The sequence below is a fragment of the Haliotis rubra genome, unplaced genomic scaffold, assembly GCF_003918875.1.
Source record: "Haliotis rubra isolate DU_JTF1 unplaced genomic scaffold, ASM391887v1 Scf160, whole genome shotgun sequence".
In the NCBI taxonomy this organism is placed as follows: Eukaryota; Metazoa; Mollusca; class Gastropoda; order Lepetellida; family Haliotidae; genus Haliotis; species Haliotis rubra.
Genome location: NW_025765559.1, coordinates 717,501 through 739,179, shown reverse-complemented (window position 1 = coordinate 739,179; position 21,679 = coordinate 717,501). Strand labels below are relative to the sequence as shown.

The window sequence follows — 21,679 nt, the reverse complement described above, 5'->3', positions numbered from 1 at the left end:
TATAATTGTGATGAGAATTAAGACACAAACGACATCAATAGTACTGGTACAATTTTATAATTAACTATTCATCCAAGCTTCCAGCCAGATGGCTAGAAGAAGAAGGGTGCAGTGAATCAGCGACCGCTGCGTGTATGCGATGTTATTTATTATTGATTTAATATCACTTAAGTCTAGGGTAAGAAATCTCCGAGAGCGAACTTTCTCACCTTGGAGTAAAAAAGCTAAAATCGCCATTCCTGGGCAGAACAAGATGATTAATTTATCAAGCCATAGATCCACCATGGCGAACTGTTCTCCAGTCATTGTCGCAGCCCCCGTTTTAAGATAGCACACAACACGCGCTTTGTAATCGAATATTGGATACGGTGGGGCTGTCACGTGACTATTCACAATAGATTTGACCCGATGAAGCTCCACGGATCCCAATAGATGGGGAGCCTCTGCTTGATAATGCCGCTAAATTTGATGGGCGGGGAGTAGCGAGCTGTTTGTATACTGAATTGAGTGCGTGTCCCGAAGCAGTCTTTTAACCATCACTCGTCCATGTTGATTCTTAATTCTTTCAATAGATGCCGAGCGCGGAGTACTTGAAAATAATTTCTCGAGTTTATCTTCGGCGGTTGTTATTGATGGAGTCATTCGGAGGGGGAGGGGCCCCGGACTGGCTTGACATGGGGAAAACACTCATGCCTTTAGGCACATAATGCGAGGAGCACTGATACACGGCTGAAGGGCTCTTATCGCGCCAGCTTGTTAAACACGCCCAGCTCTTCTCAACGTATTTCAGTCGGTAGTGCGGTTCCGCCAATCACGAGCTTATGCGATAACGGAGACCGGCGTGAAGAAGCGACAGCAGCAAGACCTCGTCAACGACGACGAGGCTACGGCATTCCTTACTGCCGTTACACTCTACAACATCGGAGGTTTACGACATATGAAGCACACAATCTAATATTCGCGGGATAGGACTGAAAACGACCCACGGATTTGGGGTATCTCGTAACACACGCGTCTCGATGTTGACGCAGGTAAAAGCAGTGCTGCCTTTTAGTGAGGTTTAAATCGGTGGTTAAAGACAGCTTTCAAATATGGCATTCAACCCGTTTTTTCTACATCGTTCCATGGATTATTCCGTGGGGTCCCTCCTCGGTCAGCACCCCCTGCTGCCGGGACTGTCCCCCCTGCACCACCCAGGAATACCTGCATCCATGGTGCCCAAACTGCAGCAATCGATGGGTAGATCCCCCTTCATCCCTGGTGACTTTCTCCCCCACCCCCAACCGTTCCGTCCCCTCAGGGGTTTAGAACCCCCGGAACCCGAGGTTCAAGACGACCCTAAAGTTGAACTGGAAGGAAAGGAATTATGGGAAGCTTTCCACAAACTGGGAACTGAAATGGTTATTACCAAATCTGGCCGGTGAGTTGAGAACTAAATTTCTTTCAGAATTACCCTGAATGTCTGTCTATACGTTGATACACACACTTGCCATTGCATATATGATATAAGACGGACTTAAGGCATTTTATATAATTATCCAAAATAATTATACAGTGTATTATTCTGTGTAGTGCGGAGCAGCATTTCGCCCAAATTGAGATAATGTGCAAATTATTTGACATAATAAGTCAAACGAGAATTTGTAAATGTTGGCAATAATTAAACCTCGCCGTTTGTTTTTACAGAGCCGTTGTTGTGATATTCCATCACATGTCCATAACGAATATGCATGTCAGCATGTACAGATATGACTACACAATTTTAACACACGGAAATATATAGGATATAGAGTTTCATAATAAACAATTTTACATGTGACATTTGCTTAAACTTCTGTCAACGACAACTCTCGAGTTATAGCAAATACTATACGATAAACACATACTTGTTGAAACGTAATGATCCTAGATGAAGAATTGTTGAAACGTAAGGCCGTAGATAAAATTCCCTGATTTTGAAATTAGCACCGAGAAATTACAGGCGACTGTGGATAAAATTATTATTAATTTATCCCAACGGCGTGACTTTTGTTACGGAGACATCAACACGACATGGGCTTCAAGGTTTGCGAGAGAAATGTGAATTAATGCCTTCACTAATGGTGATATGTGACTTTATCGGCTCATGGATTTGAATTCATGAGCCAAAAACTAGATGTTAGGGCCATGCTTTTGTAATATTAATATTCTTATGGTAGTCCGCGCAACGTACTCCTCCACAGCTGATTCCATGTCTGTTGGTACCTACGTGACATTCATTGAAATAGGTGGCACGTGCTGGGTTTTTTTTCCATTGAAAAGCTGCGTACAAGGCAGGAATGCTGAATTAGAATAACTTCATTTCAGATTTTAACTTTAAAATGTGTCGGATTTTATTTGGAACGAATTTATGAAATATCTGCCTCAATGGACTAAACCTAACCGAATATTTATCTCGCCTAATAAAACCCTGTTCGCCTGAAATCATAGTTCACTTCTTATTAACGTATTTTGATCAACCGACCATGTGTGGTTGTATAGGTTGATTTTATAATACGACTGTTCTTCATAGAAAATTATTCATTTACTACAGGACAACTGTAAAGCGCCTAATATTAAGCTTTTCTCATTCGTAAAGACATGGCAGATTCCGGCTGAGATTTTGTTTCTGATTGGCAGGGTAAATATCAAATTCTTGTGTCACTATTATTATTTACTATTTAACAGAATGACTCAAGATAGTCAGTTAATATATTAAGTGACAATTAACCTTTGTAATTAGCCTTGCCGTAATGGTGAATTATCAGTTTCAATATTCAAGCCCTGAAAAACCACGTCCAATAAATAATTCGCGATCTGTAATGTGTTGCACCAATTTACGATGCACTTCACATCCATAAAATAAAACACTGCATTATATTATATCTAAATTCAGGTAATGGTATTTCTGTTATAAAAGCAATAACTATTGAAATTAGCATCAGATGATAGCGATGTGTACCACTGGGCTCTTGCTTGTCGTTGAGATATTAACTGAGCCCCATAAACACGAGGCGGTCTGTTGGTGATATCGATATCATCTTTCATGAAATTTACATGTGCATTGTTGAAATAGACACTTGTCAATTTATGACATACGATCCGACGAAACGTAGTTTAAGGTTATACTCTGTGCTATGAGGATAGTCACTGAAAGATGGGTAGCACCCGCCCTCAATTGTAACATGGGGCTGTCTAGTTTGCCAGTGGGTGCTACGAAAATTACAATTTGAGATACACATTATAATTGAATGATAGTTTATATACATGTTCGGAAATGTTGCTGATTCGGATGTTAAGGAAATGGTGATTTCATTATATTAAAAATGAAACAATTTATCAACACTAATTTCATTTATGATATCAGTTGCTTAATGTTTTAACTAAGCTCAATTTAAATATTTCTAAATTAATTCACGTCATCAAAAATGATAATTTTTAATATCTGTAAAAGAATATTTACCTTCGATCAAGGTATGAAAGCTTATATATATATATATATATATATATTCCTAATTGCAATCTTTTTTTTCAATAAGCATTCCGGGAGTGGCAATCAATAACTATAAAACAAACAAAAGTGATAAATTAAAAAAATGTATACAACAAACCAACATCTCAAGAGAAACATACAAATGCATTTCTGGAAAACAGCAGAAGCAATAATCCCTTGTTCACGAGGACTCGAACGTCAAATATTTAAGGCCTATCAAAAAACAACTCACACAAAAAACCCATATATTTTACTAGTATAATGTTTCCAGGTGTAGTCAAAGAACATCAGATTGACGTAAAGCCGACTCTTATGGGTCCCTAACACAAATCGCCTGAACCCTTCCCAGCCGCGAGATCTCATCTTTTGTCAATGTATTTATTCGCGCGGTATAGTCGGCATTCAGAAATTGACAACCTTCAATGACGTTGAGTCTGTCAAGGATGACAGCATGATAGGGGGGCGCATTTGCCGGGTACAGTTTCTCAAGCTTTCAAATATGTATGTCAACGTTGAATGGTCAACAAGAAGAATATAATGTGATCTCTAGGTCCGTGCTTTCATGCTGTACACGATAATCGGTGATAAAACAACACCGACTATGAAATGCTCACGTGTATATTTCAAAAGAAACGACGTGTATTTCACATACATCCGCGGCGATAACGCACGGAAGGAGATTCACTGAGCGATATTGCAAACAGTTTAAGATTCTCTTTTGTGCTTGCAATATTTCACCTGACATAACGACAGTTAAACCATTATGCCTTCGAAACAGATCTCTGTTTTTTTATATTTAATATACATCCGTGTAGGCGTCTCGTGGTGTTTTAGGAGCATGGTATAAAAATGAATACTAGAAAGGTTATCGATTCTCACGAATTTGTATTTATCCGCATTCGACCAAATCTCTATGCAGTAAATTTCAGGAAATGTTTTTCTTTAATATTCAGGTTAGAAAAATGTATGTAAGAAAACAACCTATTGTTTCTCTTTCATTGAAATATTAAACACTAATTTCAAAGGTGCTCACCAAACATGGATGATACAGGGCGCGATTGTTCAAGATGTAGAACAAAAACATTTTACTTGTGGATATTTTTATAACGCTCAAGGACGTAATCGTAAATAACAACAGGAGTTGGATTACATTTCACGAAACCAAGAAACAACACAACCAGAACAACAAAAGAGACTGCTACTGTATTAATCAGAACGCCACACAAACTGTCTGAAATGTGACCTGAAGTGTTTACGTGTTCATAGCACAGTGGTGTCAGTTACACTCAGTAGGTTGTCGATTTCACTTGTCTATTTCATTTGTTGTCGATTTCACTTTTTGTCTATTTCATTTGTTTCATTTGCACAGAGCACTCCGCAATCCTTAGTAACGTTACGTTTTGAAGCTACCTATTTCTCTCTATACGATCTTTTTTAAAGCTAAAATTATCTTTCCAGATATCTTCGCAATTCTTCGGAAAATCACGCAGAAAATTACAACCTTGGTCAATTTATAGACAAGTTATGGAGTCTATTTTGATTGGCAAATTCGACAAGAACTAATCTCTTTTGAAGATGCAGCCATATACAATTTTCAGTATCAATTTCTTTCTACATTAATATTGAATTATTGAGGCAAATGGTTAATGCACCCTGAAAAAATGGCGAGCAGAAAGGATTTGAAAGACTAATGAATACTATTTGGAACCTGACTTATATTTCATGATAATCGTCACTAGTGATGTGTACGGCAAATTAGGAGTTAATGTCATACTTGACAGGTGAATTGTAAACAATGGTGCGTGCGATGCTGTGAAATATTATATACCACTTCCAGATTTTGATATGAAAACTAATGAAATCACCACATCATGAAACGCTTTTGCATGGCTGACAAAGTGGGTTTATTGTAGAATATCGTCTTAAAGTCATATTTTCATTTGCTTTCAACAGACATTTCAGTGTTTATGATTATATGAAGACAAAATATTTTAAGTGAGTGCTCACAACATAGACACAAATATATTGATTTCATTTCTCAGTGATGTTTAAAATATACACTATCTGTTTGATATTTTTTATCAGAGGAATAAAAAAATACAGCTATTAATTAGCAGTCTATGCCAGTTTCACACGATGTCTTATAAATTATGCAAAGTGTTTTAGTGAATAAAGTGCCCCAATTCCAATGAATATGCTGTTTAATGGGGCACCTGTTTATTGGTTGATTGTGGAGTCTTCACAGTTGCGACTTTCTATGAAACAAAATTTTCACAGCATGTAATTTTCAAACGATGTCAAAATTCAGCCTTATTGCTTATTGAAAGGTAATTTCCTTAAGAGTTATAGGCACTTCTAAAGGAAATGCATGTGACTTAGTGGAAGACATTTCAGCAGTTTGCCGTCGGTTCATAGACGTTTCTGATGCAGTTTTACTTGAAAACTAACCTTTCAACGCGCGAGACGACAATTGATTCATTTATGACTTATGACAATGTTGTAAGCTTTGATATGTGGAAACACCATGATCTAAATACAACAGATCAAAGAGGTTTTGTGAAATGGGAAAAATGCCCAGCAACATCAGTGTCGTTGATATAAGAAGAAATGTTAAAACGCGCGCGTTTCAAAGAAGGAAATATACTCATGTCATCTTCCGTTGTTGCTGGTCCCCCCAAACAAATTTTCATGAACATTTTCCGTTGTTACACACACACACACAAACATTAGTCCCTTGAAACATGGTTTATTATTTCGTCAAGAAACGTCGATTATAAAATACAACACAAAAGGACTGTCTGCTAGCAAACTTGAGTGTAGTATTTATTTACAGTTCATGCTACAAATAATGCAAAGTGTGCGATTGTTTGCCAAATGCCGTGTACTTTAAACAGTCAGGGACAAGACGCATAATGGTCGCTTTAGATTGTATTGAATGAGATGGATAGTGAATTGTAATGTTGTGAAAATGGTGATGAAGTTTATATGTCACGGTGGGCCTTACACTACATGTACGCAATACCTGTTACCGTACATATTTCTTCATCTTTCTGTTACCGTACATACTTCGTCATCATTTCTGTTACCGTACATTCTTCTTCATCATTTCTGTTACCGTACATTCTTCTTCATCATTTCTGTTACCGTACATACTTCTTCATCATTTCTGTTACCGTACATTCTTCTTCATCATTTCTGTTACCGTACATACTTCTTCATCATTTCTGTTACCGTACATTCTTCTTCATCATTTCTGTTACCGTACATACTTCTTCATCATTTCTGTTACCGTACATACTTCTTCATCATTTCTGTTACCGTACATACTTCTTCATCATTTCTGTTACCGTACATACTTCTTCATCATTTCTGTTACCGTATATACTTCTTCATCATTTCTGTTACCGTACATACTTCTTCATCATTTCTGTTACCGTATATACTTCTTCATCATTTATGATACCGTACATACTTCTTCATCATTTCTGTTACCGTACATACTTCTTCATCATTTATGTTACCGTAATTACTGGTGATTGTATATGAACATTAAACAGCGTATTGTTTGAAAGTACGCATGAACACACAAGTAATTAACCATACATTTATTTAAACGTAAGAAATGTTATAATAACGTTACTCGAAAGAATTTTCTTGCATTTGATATTTTGGCGAAAAACATTCCTTTGTATACAGCTCCGTGAAGCGGCTGGATTTGAATGAATTGTACGTTCAAATATGCTTAGATAAAATCTTAGTAATGGAAGTTCAGGTACCTTTCTCCATAGCTACTAGCCCCGATCGAGAATGATTGATGTCCATCCAAACGTAATCAAGAGTTGATAATGGGGGCTGAATCATAAAGTGGGCTGTTGACAAGGCACGTGCCAGTCACTTTGTTAAGTCAAAGGTCAGGGGTTGACAGGCTGCAGTGACACAACGCGTCTTCAAAGGGCAATACAATTGAACGAATTGTTATGGTGTGTTTCAATATAATGGCTGCATGTTTATGCATATGTGTAAACTGATAGAACGCTGAGAACCACTAAACGTTAGCAAACTACCAGTACTGTATGAAGATGTCGGGAATTAATTTGTAACACTGTAGAATTGTGCTTCGAACGCGTTGCCATGGTGATTGGTTTTTATAAAAAAATAATGTTTTGGATAACGCTGAAGATGTCTTCATGTTAAATTAAGTTACAGTTACGAATTACAATTTAGAATTTAATATTTGTGAGGAACATTTTTGTAATTGCATAGCTCACCTGAATAAGAACTATCTGGGCTTCTTGAACACCAAGACTACAAGAAGGAGTGTATTACGTATCAACATTATCCATTGCAAAGAAACATCAATATGTGGTTTGGAGGAGATATATCACACTCAATGGCTTGATGCCAACCTGGGCGCCATGTCTTAGCATCCATTCACGATAAAATCAGTCTCAAAACGGTGCGAAACAGCTTTCTCTACAGATATAAAGGTCATCTGCAATTAACAATGCTTAAAAGTAAAATTATATACAAAACCAAGCGAATTATCAGGTACTGATGGTCAGTATGCGAAATAGTTTCCGAATTTTGCTAGCCAGTCGGGCTAGCTATGCCTGAACGTTACTAGCCCACAAAATAATGCATTAGCTCGAAATTTGAATGTAGACACGGGTTTCATCATTAAAGTGCTAACATGATGCACATCTTTATCAGGCCATAATCTTGCATGGTTTAAAGGTGTATTATAACTTAACAAGTCGGAGAGAGTGATATATTTACAACATGAGCCCATGAAAATTCATTAGCCAGTCGGGCCAGTGACTGTGAAGATTTACTGGCCCGACTAGAGTTTTACTAGCCACGGGCTAGCGGACCAGTGGCTATTTCGCACACTGCTGACGGTTACATATAGCAGGCAGCCTTTGCAGCCGTGTGATGTGGGACTAGTGTTTTAAAGCGATATTGGAATAAGTATAAGTAGACAATGCCCGGCTGTTGGCGCTTGCATCCATTCCAACACAACCATTTAATACGCTGTCAAACAGTGCATCTTTGTATGTTCAGTCAGCGGGAATATTTGCACTCACGCTAAAGGTTACAACAACTGCCAGAAACGTGCATGAAAGCCGCATCAATATCTGTGTAATGACACGCTCTGATTAAGTATGATTATAAACTAATATTTGTACGGCCTTTTATGAAAAAAAACCTCCGTTTGAAACTCGATATAAAAAGGAAATGAGGGATGTGAAGGGAGGGGTTGTTGGGAGGTATTTAAAATATCCAAGGCGGATAGTGAGTGAGTTTAGTTTTACGCCGCTTTTAGCAATATTCCAGCAATATCACGACGGGGGACACCAGAAATGGGCTTCACACTTTGTACCCATGTGGGGAATCGAACCCGGATCTTCGGCGTGACGAGCGAAAGCATTAATCACTAGGCTACCCCACCGCCACCACGGTGGATAATTCAAACAGGGGAGATAACTCTTACGAAATATTAAAAATGTAGATTACTAATTTCATAACAATTACAGGACAACTCACTCCTTTTCAATCATTTGCTGAAGTAAATTACAACATTGCTTTTGTTTATTTTGCACACTTGAAGCAACCAGCCAAAATGTTGAAGATCAAACGCGATATTCACATTGGTCTAACGCACACATACACGCAACGCCATATTGCAAAACAATCTGCTTGTTTCTACAAAACAGCGATGTTATTGATGGCGGGGTTGTCTTCGTGTTGCAGGAGACACGTCATGTGTACTGTGCAGGTGTCAACATAAGTAATGAAATACTGTCCTTTAAGAATAACAGGCAATTAAACTATTTTTGCACATATTTTTGCTTGACATGGACTGATGTTTCGGTGAAAGTTTCATTGTTGTATGGTCGCTTTTCGAACGTGGCCTTCTTTATGCTGAAAATACACGACAGTAATATTTTCAATCGTCAAAATTAAACTACACACAAGCCTAGAGGAAGGCGCGTGGTAGAACACCTGGGGTTTGAAGAGTGACGTCATTCTCGGGATTCGTTTCGTGTTTCTTGTTCAGAAAGTATTGCTACCTTAACTGTCGTTAGAATTGAAACAGGCTTGTCTCATTATTATAGGTTGTATTATTTCAACATGCTTGTGCCGTTTACTATCAGTTTCAAGATTTGGTAATACTGACGTAAACCATGAACAATCTGCATTTGAAATGATCGATTATTTCGCAAATATTAAAATTTAGAAAATTTTGAAAAATGAAATTCTGGTTTTCGACAATTTTCCAAATGACTTTTTTCCGAAAGACCTCGCCAGACGAATATTTCAGCTGCTTCTGCCACTTTTCATATGTTTTTGTTTATGGACTCGATCTCATTCATATTTGCTTGAACATTGCCATAGAAAACTTTATCAATATGTATATTTATGATGCATCATAATAACTGTGTTAGAAAAAATAGACATGTCATGATACCAATATCAGTTTCTATAGCATGACGTATTTGGCATTGTTATGACGAAGAAATGTTTACATTCTTAATATATGTGTGCAATTGTCACACTGCAAAACTGGAAGCGATCACGATGTCAGTAATTACATTTCTACTTTGCATTTTATATGAAAACATCGTAAACTTTGCTGTCACCATAAACATTCACCGAAAGCTTTTGTCTACTCTGTTGACATGAACTTATGATATCGTATGGCAATACATCAAAATAATCTCACAACAATCTTCACATGACATTAAGGGGTCTATATAGGCTTTGTTTTATATGCTCGGCTGAAATCGATTACTGTGTTTATGCTGATGTGACAATCGATGTCATTACCGGAACTGTCAATCACAAAGAATGTCAATATCACTGACGGCCGGCTACAAACAGAGGCTTGTGTGTGCCGACACCGGATTATATGAAGACGCCAGTGCTTTCTTAAAGATGCAGGCAATATAGTTATAGATAGCTTTATGTATATAAATGTATTAATGTGCGTGAATAGTTTCACATTTACTTAACACGATGTACAATGCCAGTGATCTGTTTAAGTTTAAGTTTAAGTTTAGGTGTGCACTGAAGGATCTACTTGGTTTGATTTATTTAATATTGATAAACACAATGCCGGAAAAACCTAACGTATTATATGTTCGTTGTTTACAACAATAACTGAATAAACAACAATAATAAACAATCATTTCGGCAACGTTATGATATTGACGCTACTATCGTTCCTGCTACTACTACTACTGCTACTACTACTACTACAACAACAACAACAACAGCTACTACTGCTACTACTACTACTACTACTACTACAACAACAACAACAACAACTACTACTACAACAACAACAACAACAACAACTACTACTACTACTACTACTACTGCTACAACCACTACTACTACAACCACTATGCAGGTGTCCAATATTTTGTTAAAGCTTACACTTTCAAAAGCTAAATTTCAGTTTGGGCGTGTTTGGATACAAACAAGATAAAACCTGATAGTATGTAGGTGTATTACAAGTTGCCAAATTCCTTCAATTCGACTTACAACAAACATCCCTTTCTTTAATTCCCTCTGACGTTGAAATGTACACTATCAACAACTATTTTGAAGACAATTTCGAGTCGAGTCAAGAAATGTTAGTTATTTGCTTTATTTACCGTCGCACGCACAACTAAGGTATTTCGGCGACGGGTAGTACACTTATTAAGAAATGAGGGGAACGAAAAATAGAAAGAAATGTTAAGAAATGACGTGAAGCAAATCACTATAACGATTTTATCGTGCTAACATAAACATCAGCCCCGATCATGGGGACTTTATGTCGATGTAATCTGATAACAATTAACAAATGATTAGGTAATTAATAACGACCATGATATGTTCGTGTCATGCACACCCGCAGGTGATGAAATGAGACAGGTGACATTGATCCGTGTACATTGCATGCGTTTATCATATAGATTACAGGGATCACCTGTCAGCGCCCTGACATGCACTGTCGTGACTGGTTAAAGACAGTCGGTAATGTATTACTTCAATGAGAGGAACACACAGTAGGGTATAGCCACCATCAGTAACACAATAGTATCTACTTCATCTTGTTTACACAAATATGTTAAGAAACTGGCTTCTGACGCGCATTTCATTTATACAGATACACCCCGGACAATAAAAATGAACATATTTACTCGTGACAATGAAAATGAACATATTTACTGTTGTCCAAGCCTATCTCAATACACCTCATTTTAAGATGTTTTCTTCAGTTTATTTCGTATGGTTAAAATTATACTTCATGGATGTAAGGACACGTTCTGTTTGAAATATTTACAATATACATGCACTTTTGTATATATCCAGATCCGTTCTACAGTTTGTTTAACATAGTAAACTATCGAACTACGAGTTTGGGTTTACCTTTCAAGGACTGAAGGTAATTTGCTTCAAGAGATCAAATATTCCTCTTCCCATATTCTATCCGACAAGCATAAAAGACTCAAAATAGGTTTCAACTTCAGTATAACTTTAGAAAATGATCTTCAGGTCTAAATGCTTGCCTGCTGAAATATGTGTATGTTCTCATTTCTCCTATTAGTCAGTAATTTATTTATTTATTGCTAGAATTGTATCACAGATATATTGCATGTATAGTTAAACAGGTTATTTACAATTATTATCTAATAATTTCCTTTAGATTATTTACTGACAATATTGACAAAAATGGCCGTTGAAGATCGGCATGGATAATTTATTTTCAATTTTTAATAGTTTCTTTCGACAATGTAAATCTTAAAACTTGTAAATATCATATATTTTTAACGAGCTGGTACATGCAATCCCCACGTTTAACACGTGTACTGATCAATTTACACGTGACCTATAAGACAGCACGGTCTTACTTTAACGTTTAGATTTCAGAAATGAACAAACGCAATAATAGGATCCTGTTCACATTAAACATGTATCAAGAAACATATTGCTGAATTATGGAAATCATACATTAATATATATGTTTGTCATCTGCATATTTAAATATCATTTTGCAGCTTTATAACTTACTTTTACACATTTTTATACCCGTGAGTTGGCTTGAATAAAACACGACTTTATATATTATAAACATAGTAATAGACTTGTTATTGACAATATGTTATCAATTGTGTGTCATTTGCATGGATGTTAATTTCGTAAAGGAAATCATTACAAATCCCCACCGATTGCATCCAGCTTATGTAAATATATTCAGATACATGTCATCACGAATGATAGCATCACCATTAGACTAACTTTATTTTTAATATATTGATCTTTATATTACCAAAGAGTTTTGTTACTTACGCCAGGCCACATAAGCTGTGAAATTAATAAAACACAATCGTGGACAGAGATAGTATCAATAATGTATTGCATAATAATCTCGTTATCTACAAATCATATCTAAATTACTTAGCACAAAGATAGTGGCGATACGTGTATTTAACCATAAGCTTTAACCGCCATGGTCAAATTAACAAGGTATGCGGGAGGCGATTAGTGTGTAAGCTGCTATAGCGTTAGATTCAAAGGACACACGACTGAGATCAAGCCATAACATATTTTCTTTCTTTCCAAAACATACAATATGACAGATTTATAAGTGGTATTTCTGTTTTCGTTTCCTGTTAATAAGGAACTTCCTTGGTGTCTTGAGCCAAACTTTGAGGATACAAATTGAACTACAAGAACATGCATGGGTCCTGTCTTTGATTGTATTACATATTTGTAGACTATCTAGGGATTTGTAAAACGTTTCAGCATTTAAAACAGATTAACTTTCGAAAGTCAATTGTTAAATATATCATTTCATCTAGTCGCAAAATGGCGAATATATATACCCTTATTCCTCTCCCTCTTCGTCTAACCCGACAACTATTACACCACCAGAATGGAATGATATATTTAACAATTGATTTTAAATATAACATACATAAATTTAAATTTGTAGTTCGTATATATCGTTTCCGATGTGCTGATTATTTTTACGATAAGTTTGTACATGATTGAAGTTTGTTTTTGCATCATTTTGCAAACATTGCTCCTATTATTCTTGTCATAGGATTTATCTTGTTTATTTGAAGTTGTCGATTGCTGTCGTATATTACAAACGAGAGGATGTTTGGAGAATACAATGGGTATCATTTCCTTCCTCTATATTCATTACCACCAATAACACGTGGGAGCAATCAGATGTTACAGTGGCCTATAATGAGTCTGTCAACAACAACAAAGCACTGGGTTACATTTTGCAAAATGTGTTTAAAGACATCGTCGTTTAAATAGAAAACTCAATATATCATGTTGGGGTCGACGGCCAGAGTGTGTCCTTATGTTTTGACCAGGTAGTGTTTGTGTGTTTGTTTGTTTGATTGAAGCCACACACATCATAGACATGTCATCTAACGGGTCGTGTCAGATCTGTCTTCACGAAGCAGAAACGACCGGATCCAATGGTATAAAAGGGTGTTTTCGGTTACTCTTCGTCATCAGCATCATCATTGACCCCCATCCCCAATCATCATAATTATTAAACCTGTTAAGACGTTCGACTACTCAAATAAACATTTTTTTAACTAAGCCGTCACGTGACACTGTCCGTAACGCGGCGTATCTAACAAGAAGTGTTACAATGGCTGATGCCAGTTGTCCGTAATTCAATCCCCGGTCAAAAACAGCCACCTTTTTTCCCCTTTCTGAGATTGCCTTTCTGAGTAGGTCCATTGTCCGAGGCAGCCTTGGTCAGCTATCATGTTCCTAACATTTCGACCGCTGTCTGTTTAGTAATATGGCGGCGTGCGACGATCCATCGTTTCTGATAACATTCATCTCCCGTTTAAAATTTAATATTTAATAACTACTCTAAACCAGGGGGCTCATATTAGCCCGTTTAGTCACGTGACAGTTCCTACGTTACTGACTGTTGTCGGTGTCATGCAATTCTCTTTAACGAGAAATTTCAATCGTGTAATGTGATATTCAGTCATAATTTTAAACTTTAAGAGTTTAAATCAATTAATCATAAGAACTTACATCGCTTACAATCATGAAGATATGGAGGGGAATTAATTTCCGCGAAAGAAAAAGACGTCATTTGACCAAGTTAATTGACAAAATTTAAACCGTCGCCAAAGGGGGGTTGTTCTATCTCTGTCCAGGCTCATACGCCCCAATACTGGATTGTTAATGTGAAGCAAACCGAGATTTGTGTTGCATTGTGGGAACTGATTGGTCATGTAAGGTATTGCCGTGATACACGTCAGAGCAATGAGAGTTCGTCATTTAACCAGCCAACAAAACGCTTCCCGTATAATACTGTACTATTAGAAACAGGCCGAATTTTAGAAATTCCGGATTAGAACTGAACTTCAGCAACCCACGCTTGTCTTTAGAGGCGACTAAAGGGATCGAGTGGTCAGACACGTTGACTCGGCTGATGTATGTCGTCATTTCCCAGCTGCGTGGATCGATACTCGTGATGCCAATCACTGAATTGTCTGGTCCAGATTATGTAGCTGGAATAGTGCTGAGTGCGACGTTAAACTACAAACAAAGAAACAAACGGCGTGCCTAACAAATGTTTTGTCTCAGGTTACTTGAATAACTAAACAGTCATTCTAAACTTAAATCAACAAATCAGTTGAAGTTAAGAAACGTCAGGCACGGAGAGTTCTTGAATGGGTGAACGTGTTCGGCAGCTTGACTCCTGAGAGTTTCTAGGACTTCAGTCCTGCCCCACAACGAAGCACATGTGATACATGTGGTCAAACCTTAGGCAAGTGAGTTTGTCCAAACTTGCCTCTGTTCACCCAGAAGAAAATGGGTACCCGGTGGGATAAGTCATGTGACTATTAACCTTCTAGCGCCTCACAGGCAGTTTGGGTTATCCGGGGTAATAATATTCAGATTGTAGCGCTTTGAGCGTGCCCCTCCGTGGTGCCGAATTCAGCGCAATACAAATGCCCTTATCATTATAATTATTATTATTGACTACACTGAGGCAGATGCTTCTCCCAAAATTTACCTTGGAAAATACATTAAGATATATTAATATATCTTCAAGGAGTGTCTCAAACCAAGAACTGATTCTTGAATAAATTGTTTTAACAACAAAAACAATACGACGAGGATGAAAGTATACATACATTGGTTCAAGTGTAACATTTAGCGTAAAACATATTAAAAAAGGAGGTGAAAAGTTTGTGGTGAAATATTACAAGGTAACACTAGTATCGCGATCGTCATGATTTGTGATTTCAATACAGCCACTCTGTACAAATCAAATGAGTGTGATATAGTGTTAGACTGAATTCATCTGTTTCCCATATACTCTCAGATTCGCCACCGGGAGCATCTGGAGGAAATATAATTATATATACAGTAACTGTTTCATCATCTCATGTTCAGAGAGATATCAGATTTACATCTTCATCCATTGACAGTTCCCTGGCCAAACATGACACGTCTTGCTTTCAAATAGAACATATATGTGTTTTGTCAGAGTCGCTTAACACGAGATTCTTCTAATTGTAGCCAAGGTTTATCACATATACGTGAGTAATTCTAGAGTCAAATATCATATCGCTGTTACAAGATGTTATTCGTGAAGATGAGGTTGTGTAAAAATGACACTTTTCTGACAATGCCGTATAATACTAGCCCACATTTCCGTCTCATCACCGAGGTTGTTTGTGAAGCGAAACCTTAGTAAATTTATCTGGCCTTTGCTTTATACTCAATTTAAATGACAAACCTGCACTGGCCGGCAACGAACACGTTCTTGTTCTTTGCATGTCAATTTCACTGTGCATTTCACGGCTGAATAAAAGCAGTGTCCGTTTTAACAATGTTCGTATGAAAAAGAACTAGAACTGGCTAGAAGACACGAGAGAAAAATGAACGCTGTGCGTCGTGTTTCATACGAAACCCGCGACGGCCGCAGCCAAAGACGTTCTTTCACCCCTAGTCAACTTGTCAATTTCATATGAAATGTAGTACAGCGTGAAATTGACATCGATTTCTTGTAAGACGAATTCGGATTGAATTTGATTACTTATTTTTATTCCGCACAGGTGATCCAATAAAAAGCTAGCCTCCGGTGCTGCTTAAATGTCCCGTGATTGAATATGAAACTGTAACTAGGGTTTCAAAGGCACCGGTATCGGTTGTTATCAAGTTTGTTTTTCACCCCAAGGAAAGGGAAAACAATTTATTCTTTCCTTTGTGATATTATTTATGCCCAGTGTTGTTGGAACAGCAATGACAGTTAATATCAAGCCGTTATGTCTTATTCGCATAACCCTGGAAGCAAAAAATAAGGGAAAATTAATATTCGGGCTCTAATTCTGGGCAGTTTCGATGGCTATTTCGTTAGGATTTGAATTCAAAGAATTAATTGGACAGATTTAATCAAGTACATGGAACGGTACATTCACTGAAGTAAAGAAATGAAGTTAAATCCCAGATATTTATATGAAAATGATAAATTATGATTCAGTAGATCATACAAGTGACGAATTCGCTTATCGTCCGAATTGATAGAATCGGTGATCACACGGATGAAAAACATTCTTTGATCACACGTAGGAGATAAATTTATTCAATCATTTCAATGAGACAAGCATGAATGAAAAAAACCGATTCGAAAGTTGAGATGTCCTGTTCCGTTGTCAGTGCAAACTGCTTACACATTCATTTGCAAGTGAGCTTGTATACCGTGGAGATCCGTGAAGACCCGGGTTAGAATTGATCTTCAGCAACCCATGCTTGTCGTAACAGGCGACTAACGGGATCGGGTGGTCAGGCTCGCTGACTTGACTGATGTACTTTAGAGTCGCATGATGTCAATCACCCGATTGTCTTGTCCAGTCTCGATTATTTACTGGCTACTCTTACATTGCTATAGAAGTACTGACTGCGGCGTTTACAAAAAAACGTCGTGAAACAACTGGAAGGGACTTCACCTACGTGGGTAATCGGTTTGAGTGGACACCTTGTCCTATGTATGATTTCATCGAATTCTATCTGACTTATTTAGACTGAGTCATCCTCGGCACACCAGGTTAGTTTATGACGTAACGTGGTGGAAACTGCCACCTCACTGAGAACGCCTTCTTTAGCCTTTCAATAGAATCGACAAGGCTTTATTTAATATCCCTACGTTGCTTTGTCCGTTCCGGGAAATGCTGTTGGTCACTGGATTGCTAAGTGCGGTGTTAAACAGCGACCAAACACACACACACACACACACACACACACACACACACACACACACACACACACACACACACACACACACACACACACACACACACACAACAACAACACACACAAAACAAACACAAACAAACAAAAACAACAAAAACAAACAAAAACAACAAACAACAAAACAAAAACAAAACCAACCAAAACCCCCAAAACCAAAAAAAACAAAAACATAAACCCACAAAACAACCCCCAAAAAAAAATCCAAAAATCCAAAAACAAAACAATAAAAACTCAACAAAAACAAAACAAAAACAAAACAAAACATGCAAAACAAAGCAAAAAAACACACCCAACAAACAAAATAAGAAAAAGACAACAAAAAACAGTTCTGTCTTTTGTTTCGCCAAACAGAATCATTCATATGAATCTTTAACATAGACAACACCCATTGACGGTAAGAGTGGTTAAAGCTCGATGTAAAACGCCAAAGTTTAAAGACGTTATCTGTCTGATTGACAAGACAGATATACACTGTCACCGAATAGCTTATAGAAATTGAAAATATATGTTGAAGTTGTTCAATGCTAACAAGATATTCGATCTTTTATAGGGATTTCAACGTTCAATAACTGTTTTTAATTATTACTTTGGGCCAATAAGAGAAAATTCTGACATTTCATTACGTGGAAGCAAGATGATGAAAATACTATTTTGGTTGCTTAAAATGCTATTTCATATGTCACCGCCAAGAAGATGGTGCTAGGTTCGTTATGATACTTGATAATGTTTGCTTTAATATGTCCAAGCTACGTAAGCGAATTGCTTTTTTTGGGGAAAAATAGCTTTCGTTGTTGTAAATCAGTGATGGCAAATGGCAAAACATATTATCTTCACAATTCACGACATGAATCTAAACACGAGATAATTTCGTAAATAGGCTCACTGTTTCAAATTCTTTCTCGTCAACTTGTTTTTGTCCATAGTGGATTAGGGCGGACGTCGGACTCGTCATGAGATCAGCTCTTGGCATACTGGAGTCTATTCACTGTTGTCCAAACCGTGATGTTTTGAAAGAGCGCTTACAACTACATCAGACAATACTAGGTGCTTTTGCAGCTCTTGCACTTTCACGTGAGGATTACAGCCTTTCGTTACGGACAACTTGTAATCGCCTAAAACTCTCGAACGCATCTGGATATTCCGCTAAGAAGTAGCCGACTTATAGCTTCTTGAAAGAGCGCAGCGCGCCTTGGTCAAGGCGGATCCAGGTGTTTGTTGTTTAAAGCCGTCATATGGCAGCGGTCAGTAAATAATCGAGTCTGAACCAGACAATACCGTGATTAACATCCTCAGCGTCGAAATACGCAGTTGGAATACGATGACACTCATCTAACAGTTCAGCTAGCCTGGCCAACCAATTCTTCTTGGGACAAGCATTGGGTCATTTTTAATCCAAATCTTCACGGATGCGGTTCCAAGAATCTGACGTCTTCGAACCTTGCGCACGTTCACCCTGGTTTAAACGAATAACACATGTAAATTGACACCGGGTGTCGGAGCCAGTGAGATTGTAAGTGCGTTCCGTGTAGCACCAGCTTACAGCAAGCCAGCAAGGACACAGGTTGTGGGGGTTTACCAGGAGGATGGCCACCATATCGAGTGAGGAATAGGGGTAAAGATCGAAGTTGGTACCAACAATTAGGTAACCACAATTTCCCTTTTTCCGTAGCGTAAATTGGTAATCCCCTTTATTCCTGATCGTCAGGACAATAACTGCGTATTGGCCCTTCCGATTCTCAGAAGAAACCTGATTCCACATGATCAAACCGCCCGTTCGAAATGCTTGCTGCGACAACATCTGTAAGGTCGTGCTCATCGTTCGTAGCTCCCCGTCTGCCGTACGTTTACGTTAAGGTCGAGGAATTACGACAGTTGCAGCGCCATTTAACTTTGTAGAACTAGCCCAATTCCTTAATATGATGGTATTGTTACGATGGCTTACGTCAGCGTATGGGAGTTACGACAGAATTAGCGCTAAGATCTATTTCTGGAATGGACCCAGTGTTGTAAGACGAAGCAATCCGTTTTCAGCTCTCAGACACCTTTTCCTTTGCTCCACCCAAACCCTTGACGCCGGAGTTCGGAATATCAAACAATCACCTCCTTACCCTCACCTTGTTCTTCTATCACCCCTAGTTCTTTGAATCACCCTCACGTATCCGTGTATCTGAGAGCACTAATGGAAAACGGCGACCCAACCCGACCTGACGCACCTCGACTCTATGCCCCGTTTGAAGTTGGCTCCGGAGTGATCCAAACTCCCCTGCACCGTGTTTGCGACCCAGACAAAAAGGGTGTCCTTCCTCCGTAGCTATCGTACCACGTTCCGGCTATTTACACTTCCGAGTCATTAAAATCCGGACAGGCGGTTCTCTGTGACCCGGATTGGCCTCCGGGCTGCTTGATGAGAGGTTTATAGATCGTTGGTGCAGTGTTGACGAGCGATTGCCACAAGAGACGAAATATTGACTAGACAGCCTATGTACAAGTCTACCGTAGACTGGAGAGTAAGGAATGTGTGTAGCTTCGTCTCACCGATTAAGCCCTCACGAAGCTTTCGCGGTCTCTATCAGCACAAATAGGCCATCAAATTCCCATAAAGATATTTAAGTGGTAATAGCGTCTCTACTGTTGAAAGCCGGGGAGTTTTCTGCGAAGATAACGTACTGTTATCACATGGCAATGCTGGATGAGTCTGTTATCGCTAATACTGGTTTTGTATACGATATAATATCACCGAGAAAGCGAATGAAACGGGATTAGCGAGGTCTGATATATATCATGTCTCACTTGTTATGTGTGAATGGATGGATGGGCATCGAATTCGAAACGAATTGGTTACAACCAAACAACAGTTTTAACCAGATACTGTCGTGATAATGTTTAAAGATGACATTTTCTCTTGTATCTTCGACAAATGATGGGTTTATTCATTTCAATAGCTTTACTAAAAATATAAATTACATATTGTATGAAGCTTTTGGGACTGATCCTTTTCTTTGCACAGGACGAAATCAGGATTACTTGTGAACATTGAATTGAATACAAAGTGACGTCTCTTATGTTAGTTAATAGTGTGCCATAATAGATGATTTGTTGGGGGAGAACGAGTTGAGTGAGAATTGTAAGGAGTATATTCCGTTCGTGGGAGTGAGTGAGTGAGTGAGTGGGTTGGGTGAGAACTCTACGTACAGATGCGGAAACCCGGTCGTGGAAGTGAGTGAGTGAGTGAGTGAGTTGAGTGAGAACTCTACATACAGATGCGGAAACCCGGTCGTGGAAGTGAGTGATTAGGGTGAGAACTCTACGTACAGATGCGGAAACCCGGTCGTGGAAGTGAATGCGTTGGGTGAGAACTCTACGTACAGATGCGGAAACCCGGTCGTGGAAGTGAGTGAGTTGAGTGAGAACTCTACGTACAGATGCGGAAACCCGGTCGTGGAAGTGAGTGATTAGGGTGAGAACTCTACGTACAGATGCGGAAACCCGGTCGTGGAAGTGAGTGATTAGGGTGAGAACTCTACGTACAGATGCGGAAACCCGGTCGTGGAAGTGAGTGCGTTGGGTGAGAACTCTATGTACAGATGGGGAAACCCGGTCGTGGGAGTGAGTGAGTTGAGTGAGAACTCTACGTACAGATGCGGAAACCCGGTCGTGGAAGTGAGTGATTAGGGTGAGAACTCTACGTACAGATGCGGAAACCCGGTCGTGGAAGTGAGTGATTAGGGTGAGAACTCTACGTACAGATGCGGAAACCCGGTCGTGGAAGTGAGTGATTAGGGTGAGAACTCTACGTACAGATGCGGAAACCCGGTCGTGGAAGTGAGTGATTAGGGTGAGAACTCTACGTACAGATGGGGTACG

At 38.5% G+C, this 21,679-nt stretch overlaps 1 protein-coding gene across 3 annotated transcripts in view; it reads left to right on the top strand.

The window, feature by feature from the left end:
• Window positions 1-448: 448 nt before the first annotated feature.
• LOC124271457 (T-box transcription factor TBX3-like) overlaps window positions 449-21,679 on the top strand; it is a 43,732-nt gene continuing 22,501 nt past the window's right edge. The window contains exon 1 of one of the 3 annotated variants that reach the window (XM_046706615.1): window positions 449-1,420. In XM_046706615.1, the coding sequence (XP_046562571.1) occupies window positions 1,092-1,420 (329 nt within the window). In that variant the 5' untranslated portion in view covers window positions 449-1,091. The remainder of the gene's footprint in view (window positions 1,421-21,679) is intronic. The other 2 variants (XM_046706616.1, XM_046706614.1) reach the window with 2 other exon arrangements.